Source organism: Heliconius melpomene, chromosome 11, assembly GCF_056956725.1.
Source record: "Heliconius melpomene rosina isolate 202511_hmr_F chromosome 11, ASM5695672v1, whole genome shotgun sequence".
NCBI lineage: Eukaryota > Metazoa > Arthropoda > Insecta > Lepidoptera > Nymphalidae > Heliconius > Heliconius melpomene.
In genome coordinates this window covers 6,209,150-6,219,701 of record NC_140399.1, presented here as the reverse complement: position 1 = coordinate 6,219,701, position 10,552 = coordinate 6,209,150, and the positions used below count along the sequence as shown (strand labels likewise).

At 33.3% G+C, this 10,552-nt stretch overlaps 1 protein-coding gene across 1 annotated transcript in view; it reads left to right on the top strand.

Annotated features, from left to right (window-relative positions):
* The first annotated feature begins 6 nt into the window (after positions 1 to 6).
* The window catches only part of Mid1 (calcium-permeable channel component Mid1), a 46,478-nt gene continuing 35,932 nt past the window's right edge, over positions 7 to 10,552 (top strand). The window contains exon 1 of the mRNA XM_085192915.1: positions 7 to 617. Coding sequence (XP_085049041.1) covers positions 156 to 617 — 462 coding nt within the window. The 5' untranslated portion in view covers positions 7 to 155. The remainder of the gene's footprint in view (positions 618 to 10,552) is intronic.

Genomic DNA, 10,552 nt, shown 5'->3' with positions numbered 1-10,552 from the left:
AGTCAGTCGAGCGGCGAGCGAGCGACATGGCGGCGCGCCCACCCCGCGCGGCGGCCCCGCGGCCCGGGTCGCGCGAGTAGGTCGCCATGCGCGATGCGGTATGAGGCAGCGCCGCGCCCGGCGGGCCGGCCCCCGCTAGCGGCGCCGCCCCCGCCATGCGAGCGCCGCCGCTGCTGCTGCTGCTGCTGATGGCGGCCGCGGGCCTGGCCGTGAGTCCGCTCGCGCGCCTCAACCCCTGGCTGAGCGCGTGCGACCTGGAGGAGGAGGGCGCGGGCGCGGCGTGCGCGCGCTCGAGCGGCGCGGCGTGCGGCGGCGGCGGCGCCGGGACGCTGGCGGGGCGCGACGCGCGGCCGCTGTGCGCGCTGGGGGCCGGCGCGAGAGCGCGGCGCCTGGCCGAGCTGCGGCTGCGCGCGTGCTGCGAGCGCTCGCCCGCCTCCGCGCTCGACCGCAGCGCGCGCGCCGCCGTGCTGGCCGGCGGGGAGCGCTGCGAGCGCACGCTGCACGACCTCCTCGCCCTGGACGCGATGGTCGCGCGCGTGCACTGCGACTTCGCCACCATCCTCGAGCGTTACGACTGCGACCAGTCCTACTCTGTACACACGTGTAACGAGTGCCAGGTGAGTGCCCCTGACTGCCGGACTGCCCCTACCCCACTGCCCACCACGAGCGCTATCAGCACTCGAACAAACTGTGTCCATGATGTGTAATCGGGGAAGCACAATTTTTATAGCGCATATTTAATATAATATATATGTACACGTGCGTGTATATATAAGAGCATATATACACGCACATATCCTGTTTTAGTTTTGGCCGATAGAAAAAGATAAAGTATGATCATTTAATAAGGTACGTCGAGACCGGCAGCACGAACAAATCGTGTGACCCTCTACGCTGGTGTGACGATTGTGTATCGATCCAGTTCAGTTGGCCACGCTTCTTATCCTTACGCATATATTAAAAGAAAAGTATACAAAACCATGCCATATAATTTCAGGAATGTTATACAGATATATATTATTTAAGTACTTTATTTAGATATACTGTGGTCTGTGACAGTGTACCTACTCTCCACTAGTCTAGTCTATACTTCTCTATATAGTTGAGTTTTGAAACTAAATCACATATATGATCGAACTTGATTATCTTTCTAATTGACTTGATATCATGTATTTTATTAAGAAAATGGCATACTCCTTATTTTCATACTTGTGTATTGTTAGTAGTAGGTATATCTAATAACAATAATTTATAGGTATCCGCATTACGTTGAAATTGTAATAGTATGACAATTTAACTATAAACAAACACAAGGTTCAAATCATTTTATGTATAATATTACTAATCTCTATATATAATTCTCTATTGTCTGTACGTTTAGGTTCGATTAATTCTTTTGGATTCGATTTCGATATTGGATTATTCGATACGTTTTTTGTAATACGCAATTATTACAGTAATTTTACAAAGAATATTATAAATCCTTCGCCCAAATCAATTAAAATCATTTAAAGCTATTTCTGAACGAGTAAATTAAATTATTCATTGACATCAACACATTTGACTGTCAGTCAATTCTGCTTATTAAATGAATAATCATGTAGTTCGAGCGGGAGAAGCCGCGGTGGGCCGCTAGTTTGTAATGTTTCTTTACATACAATTATTTTATTTGTTTCGTATTTACCAAACAAGTTACTAGTATTTAGGTCAATAGGTAAAATTTATGAGTAATATTATAATTGTCAGGTATCGTATAAGTTTGTAAGTAATGAATATGACACCAGGTCCCTCTGGGAGACATTATAGCAAAGAACTAGGGGTCGGGTCGGGCGGAATTTAATAAATTACATACATACCTCTACCAATGACAGGTAAACGTATTTACTATAATATGAGCCATAGAGTGTAATATTTTTACTTAGTTTTTGCGAAAAAAAAACATAATTTGGATAAAACTTGCGTTCAGTACGAAAAGTAATGTTTTTCTTGTTATTATTTTTATTAGATATATAACCTTGTTGGTTCAAGTGCAAAGCATTAATTAACTAAATAAGACTAATTAATACGGAAAATATATAGAAGCTTTGAATGCGTAAATATTGACAATAATCAATCTAGTACTCTTCTATTTCTCAATGTTGCCACTTCATTAATTAGGGATTGAGGTTTTAAATAATAAATGCAGCAAATATCATATATTTTTTTTCTATTGTAGTATTTATTATATGCTATAACGATATGAATAAGATTTTCTACATTGCAATTAACCCTATTATATGTATTAATTACAAAATGTAAATAATTATTTTTCTGAAAATTCTAATCTGTTCTTTAAATTAAAGTTCCTCAAAAGTCTTGGAATCCTGATTGCATTTGTAATTTAAAAAAAATAAAAAAATAAATTTCAGATTCTACCTAACAGCAGCCCCTAATAACTAATAAATTATTCTTTGTGTGTGTTTATTTAATTAAATGATTTCAACTAAATTTAAATGTCATAATCGTATAATAAATACAATTATTTAGTTTATCTATATAGTTAGAGAATTAGTAACTGCTATTATAGAGGGTAAAGATATCGAAAGTCAACCATATTATGGTTTTGAATATGTGTAATTTTCCGCAGAGCCTGTGATAGTAGAGAGACATAGCCGGGTTCGCCACAGACACCCTGTCTGACAATTTTCATATTTAAATTTTCGTTTGGTCCTCGTTACCAAGCTCTTAGTGGAATTCCATCACTCACCAAGCATGTCTTATTGGAAACGAAGTGTCTTAACTGTCAAGTTGTCTAATGACACTTGTTTTTAATTTTTTAGATCTTAATTTTAGATTGAACCCTTCCATAATATATATATAGTTCTTCCTGCGTTTATACTATTTAAAACTAATGTATTGCTTAGAAACGATTATTTAAATATAATATTAATATTTTAAACACAAAGACTTATAGGTACTTATAGTATTGTATAGAAAGAACTTTCCACACATGGATAAGTAGTTGGTGCTGTTATTTGTTAAAAATTATTGTAAAAGTAGGTCAAACTTGCGAAGATATCTATTGTTTGTAAAATAAAATTTGTTTTGTTTGAGAATTTATTATATAACATTGCAGGAAATATATATTATTTTTGATTGAATTGAAGCAATGGGTTAAGAGTCTAACCAAGCCAGACCTTCGTTACGTTATAAAACCTGAAAATTCGTTTGCACTTACACCCAACACCGGTAGTAGTGTAAGGGAATATGGGGTTAGATTGCTTTGGCAGTTATTAGTTACATAAGGTGCAAAATTGAATTAAATTAATGGGTTAATTGAATTGAATTGAAATAATGGGTTAAGAGTCTAACCAAGCCAGACCTACGTTACATTATAAAACCTGAAAATTCGTGTGCACTTACACCCAACACCGGTAAGTACCATTAGGGAATATGGAGTTTGGTTGCTTTGGTAGTTATTAGTTACATGAGGTGCAAAAAATTGTGCATAACATTCTTTAAATTATAAATCACCATTTTTTATGTTTTCCTAAGAATAATATTATAAATAACGTTATCACTGCCACACACCTGTAAATCCTAATAAGCTATAAGCGCCTATGAATATATTAGGATCATATACTAGTTTTCTTTACATAAGTTATAAAAATAATTAATAAATGATTCTTGTTGTAACTGTGCTATATTATATTCGAAGACGTTTGTAATTTATTAGAGTTCACAGGCATCTTCTGGCAGGGGGTCAAAACCATGGTATGTCTCGGGTAATGGACATTGTCATTTCTTATATATTCCCAAAGAAAATATAAAAAAATGAGCTTTATAATTTAATGAAAGCGAGGTACTATTGTTTACCTAATAACATCCGTTACAGTACTTACCGGTGTTGAGTGATGCACAGGAACTTTCAGGTTTTATAACTTAACGAAGATCTGGCTGCTTTTGGCTCCCCCTGTATAATACGAATTAATATATTTCCTAAAACGAAATAAATTTTATTTTTGCAAAGAGAATATAAATATTAAATCAGTTCCATTTTTAAATATTTAGAGAATTTGCTCTTCCTATACGTTAAGATTTGTATTTATTTGTATAGAGCTAATTGAATTATGAAGTTGTTCTTTTTTCCTCCATTGTAGATAAAAATTCCATACAGTGGTATATTAATATGAAGAAATTATGAGCTAGATATTTAATATTCAAAATTTTCTTCCATTTTCTCTTCTTGGAAACGCTACAACAGATTAAAGTTTAGATAAAATTATTTAAATATTTTTCTATCTTAACAGAAGAAGTTAGGCCGGTGGTACATAGGAACCTAGTGTTAAGACACTCCGTTCCCCACTTTTCGGCAAATCCTGCAGGCCTTGCGTTTAGATTCTGGTAACGTAACATGCAATACCTCCAGAAGGAAGTGGAACTCTAACCCGCGCTTTACCTCTTTACGAGAGCAAGGAAATGAAAATATGGTAAAATCGATACCAAAAAATGGTTTTTAAAATATATCGGAAATAGTATCGATACACCTAAATATTATTTGAAACAATTGAATAGTATTTAAAAATTTATGTAAAATATATAATTCTTAATTAATTACACCTTACACTGTGCTAATATACTATGTTAAATTATATATTATTAGTTATAGCTATACCTATATACCTATCAAAGTATTTCCTGATCCATAGAGATATAGCAAACACAGGTAACAACAGGCCGTTGACATCTGCACTCTAGCGTGTTGCTGCCCATTTCCTATTGAAAGTGATTACATTCGCAAAGCTTTTGAAACACAAGATTGCTTTTAACAGTTTACTGGTTCGTTAGCTCGGCTATTTAAACTCCTGGATATTTTTTTATTGTTTTTATGATTTTCCAGATGTTAAAATTTACTTAGGTTGTCTGTAATATATTGAAAAAGTAAGAAGTGTGGTTGCACATAAAATATATTTTTTTAATTATTTGAGGTGATCTATGATTTTTTTTCAATCTGTTTGTCTATTTGTTCACGCACATCTTTTGAGGTATGGGATTTTTTATTTTATAGATAAGACTCCGATTACCCCGAAAAGGATAGAGCGTGAAGGTAAACAAATTATAATGAAAATTCTTTCATAGGTTTTCTCACAACCTACTTCAAAATTTCATCTGATATTTTGGTATATTAACAGTTCTATTTTGAAGGCTCATTTTAGGAAAATAAATTTAGATTTAATAAATATACATGTTTTTTAAATACCTCATCCATTGTCATTATCCTCCAGGAGGTCCTCATAACCCATAAGTGAGGTACGGTTGTACGTGTAGTGGATTGCATGTTTTCGAAGGTCAACCGAATCTCCCTATGCCTCAATTAGCACTTCCCCTTACTTCTTAAATATTTTTGCCATTCTATCATCACTCATTCTCTCAGCGTATTCAAACGTGCGCAGGTAGAACACGTTCATCTTCATTTTAAATGTGACATCCTCGCTCGTACCTGCCATTCTGTGTATCTATTTATCGTGGATTCGGCCAGCTTATTCTTTGATTCCGCATATTCTATGAATTTCTTTCATTCTTCTTCTGTCATACTAAGGTTTTGTTACCGTATGACAGCGTTCCTCGTGTTCAGCCAAACTCAAGCACCAATAATTCTGTTAATGGCAGCGAGACTCCAAATCCATTTTCAAATTTAAATCTGAATTTACATATTTTTTTAATCGGTATTTATTTCTATAACAAGTAAGTCAACTGCGTTCTGCAGTAGTTCTTAAGCTATTTGTAATATCATAATCTTTGGTAAGATGTAATCAATGAGCTTAGTAAATATTGAAAATAGCGGATTAGTCGATGAGTTCTGAAAGCAAAGTGCTGTCTTTGCGCTTGAATGAAGTTTGTACAGTCACCCACATACCTGTCCAGAAATTTTGAGAGCAATATAAAGTAGAATTGTATTTAAATTAATTTATTTTTCTATTGTAGTATAATAAAAATAACGGCGATATACTGAAAAGTAAAGTTTAATATAATATATTTAACATATATTTATATAAATATTTTTTGAAAATGTTTAAATTTTTTTGAGATATATTGTGTAACTATCCACACGGAAATTACACAATTTTTCACACATTAACATAGTAATTTAAACTAAAACTTAATCTTAATGCAGTTATAACAGATAACAAAATAAATGTTTATAAAAAAAAACATAGCTATAGTCTATATGCTATAGTAGGTATGCTTGTCATGTCAAATAGGCCAGAAACTGTCTCTTTCAGGACGATCTGGCAACGCAGAGTGGAAATTTCATTCAAAAACACGTCTGAGATTGAGGTTAAGTGGTAGTGCGCAGGCGTGCGTAGGGCGCAAGCGCGTCGCGTGCCTCCCGCAATGATTTCACCTTTCTCAGTACTTTCGAATTTTACATTAAATAATGTCCAATTAATTTTATTACTGCTTGACTATTGCTTACTATTTGGAAACACTTTTTTTATATAAAATAATTACTATTTAATTAAAGTTTCTAGAGCAAAATTGGAAACGTCCAGTTTATGACATTGCCTTGGCATGTTAAATTGATTGCGATGAAGTCTCCTATTCTTATTTAAATATCTTTTATTTTATGATTGTTATAAATTTTGCAATTAATCCACCAGTTACACTGTCATTACATCTTTGTCATCATTAGTGATTTAAAAACAAATGTTATGTAATATTTTTACATAAGTCTAGCTGTATTCTTATAAGATTATAAATTTTACTGTTCCCTAGCAAGCAACCCTGCTTCTAATATATAGGATCGTACTCTAACTTCGCTTGGAGTTGTTTAATATGAACTAATTAATTTGTTGTTTGCTGCTAACTTCCTAACCTAATAGACACGTCATTTCTATTATAGGTACTTTAGCAAGATTTTATAAAAATATGTATAAATGAATTGATAAATATATTTGTGGATGTGGGCCTGAACTAGCGTGGGAACCTCCTTGGGAACCAATATGAATTATCTCTTTTCTAAAAGAGAGTAAAAAACACTGTCTGGTCTGACTCTTAATGGGAAATCAAAATACGACCAGAGGATCTTACATGTTTTGAAGTTACCTTAAATTATTAAAATTGTATTATGATCTCATTATATCAAACTATAGAAAGATATACATATATTAATATCTATTACTGATATCCCTAAAGCCTTTCACTAACCTGCGTTGGATTGGCAGTGGCAGTGGAATGGCTAACTGCCATGTGGCAGGTTTAATATAAATATTTGCATAACATAATATATGACTTCAATTATGCATTACATATATGTTTATAAGTGAAACGGTATGAAGTCATGAGGATCAAGTTAAATTTTGTTATATGTAAGCATATAGAGGTATTTTATACGGACGGAATCGGAAATAAACACTCGTTCGTTGCGTTCAAGGGTCGACCAGAAATGTTTAGAATAGGAATTATTTACATAGTTTCAAGATATAAAATTTAAAATGTGTGATGTTAATATAATAAGTATGATATTAGTATTAGGTGCGTATGGGGTAAAATTTTGCACCAGATGCATTTAGCAAAGAGAAAAATACAAAAATAACTTATATTAGTTATATATATAGTTTTTTAGAATTCACCCCCTAAGGGTGCAAATAAGGGGTTGACAGTTTGTGTAGAAAAATCTTAACATCGCCACCAATTGTTATAAAATTTTAAATGTTTATTGATCACCAGTTTCATGCTTTATTAGAATTCACCCCTAAGTGTATAAATAAGCAGGCGAAGCTGCGCGCGTCCACTAGTATTAAATAATATACCAATTAATATAGTTAACTATTAAGTTAAGTCTGTTAATTATTATTTTTAAGTCGTATAATTCGTCGTCGTATAATTATTATTAAGTCTAAGATATTAATATATCTTTCACTATTTAAATTAACAGACTAGCCGATTGCAACGAAAATTTGTTATCAATTTAATAAGGACTACTCAAAATTTGAAAATTTATGTATTCGTGTATTTGTAACATCGACAAATAACAAATTGTAATTAATGTGCAATTGATATGTACTAGGTATACACCGTTTGTCACTTTAATATGTAAATAGTATTTACATCGGTAACGAATAATTAACACCCAATTAGGCGTATGCTGAGGTATTTTGTTCAAATAATTCTAACTGAAATTTTATATAGAAATTTCTCTGTCTATATAGAAATTCCTATTTTTCCTACGTTCTTTGATTTTTATCTATTTTTACTTTCTTAATAGATATTATCAATAATTTTCCATTCCCGGATTTATATTATCTGTGTACATGTAGTAGTGTACTTTCTTGTTAAATGTCAAATTTTTAAGCTGCCTAGAAATGGGTCATTCATATTTTTGATGAATGAGTGATTCAGTCTCAAAATTAGCTAATTGAACGGCATTATTAAAGCTTACTAGTTAGCTATAATAATATTTAACAAATTAGGACATTTTAATGACTTGACACTCTTACGTGACTTGACTGGACACTCTTACGTGTATCTTAATATTAAAACTAATTATACAGTCCTAAATATTTCATTGTTGTTAATTAATTTAAACATTTGCTGAAAGTATAGTCTGCTGAAATGTGGGAAGCAAAGTAAATAAACAAAATATCACATGCATAATTACCATACACGTATACGTATTCGTTGTTTAGAAACTAACTGTGTTTTGGGAAAAAACATCGTACGCATAATATAATGACGAATACGTCTATTTCAATTTTAATAATAACTATAAGTTTTATTTATTAATTTAGATTTAAAAAAGCAGTGTCAGTCCCATATTGGCGTATTACCTCATCAGTTAATATACCTACTTAAAACGTACAAAGGAATCTGGTTAAAAATGGGACCTGGATTAGTGAGAAGCCTCTATTATTGAGAATTCCAATGAGGTCAAGGCACGTTGTCATCGAATTACCAGTAAAATTTAATGAGACCCTTTGAACCTGGTTAAATTACATTTGATCATTACGATTTTTTCGATGTTTACCTCTTGTAATTTGACATGTTTGCTTATAATCAAATTTATAATGTAAACGGGAGTGTAAATAAGACAACTATAATTAATTGAATTGGAAAAATGGATAAATGAAAACCTCTTTTAATGGTACAAAATGCTTGGTCCCTTGAGATCCCAATTAACCAGCTTTCACTGTGATTTGCATTTCTGTTATAAAAAAAGTTTGCAGATATTAAAAGGAAAAAATACCGCAATCACAAAAGTTAACGTGTAAATTGAAACTCTGTAATTTCTTATAATTTAATTATTTTTGAACATTTCAATAACCAATAAAATTCAATTCGTCCGGTGTAAGTGTAAGATAGGCAAATTGCTATAGCGAGCTGACGTTCCCTCGCCGGAAACAGCGACAGGGCGACAGGGAGTAAAGTTTCCTGTTGAGAAGCGATCGTTTCCTACAGCCACCGGCACCGTCCCCGTGACGCCGCTCGTGGTTAATCTTATAGTTGACCTACTTACCTATGCGACCTATATAAATAATTTCTAATATAGTTACCATTTGAATAACTTCATCTGCCTTGTTTACATTTATCTGGACTATACCAACAAGGATTTCCCTTACATTGACGATAACGTTCATGCAAAGTCTAATATATGAAAGGCCGGCACCTTTCAAAGTTTATTCTGTGTTGCAACTATATTTTCAATGTTGCCATATATATAAATAGCTCTATAATATTTTTACCGATTTCAAAAATATCATGACAAATTAAATTAAATATTCATAACATATTGCAATAAATAAATTTATTGAAAAATAACTGATATTTATTATATTACAGTTTTACAATACTTAAAATAAAAGCAAAGCTATCATGTTGTCAGTGGGAAAAGATCGTTTTCTTAACCAAAGTTCCATGCCGTCGCCCAGAGTTAAATTCACATCGTGACCTACTTTCTACCGCGATCTATATAAGGCCCTCAAATATCATTAGAATGGATTGTTGGATCTATTATTATATAAAATCTCAACAAGCCTCTTATTGTTTGAGACACTTTATGATCTTTTTGAAGTATGTTTGCTAATATTTACTTTATTTTTTCATATATTGATTTTATATATTAGTTATTAGTTAATTATTAATATATAAAAATTACGACAGCTCTTACAAGCTACACACAATGTTAAAAGAAACTGTGAAGTCAATATGTATAGGCAAGTATATTAACACACTTAAAACACGCGATGACATCGGATTAAGTAACGCACTGTATGAAAAGATAATATAGAATTAAAATACTCAGTTCTTTTATTGTAATTTTTCATATAACTTACATTTTTTTGTTTAGTTCTAATTAATTTTTCATCATATCAAACTTTATGTTGAATTCCTCACATAGCAGGGTAGACAGAGGGAACCTGGTATCCTAGTGTTAAAACACTCTGTCCTCCATTAAGACTCTTTCTCACTTTGCACCGAATTCTTGAAGCGTTATGTATTGAGTGGCGAAAGTCAACTCAGTCGGAACCAGTTTATATTTTACAGGGCTCCTTGAGAAGATTTAATTAGCTGA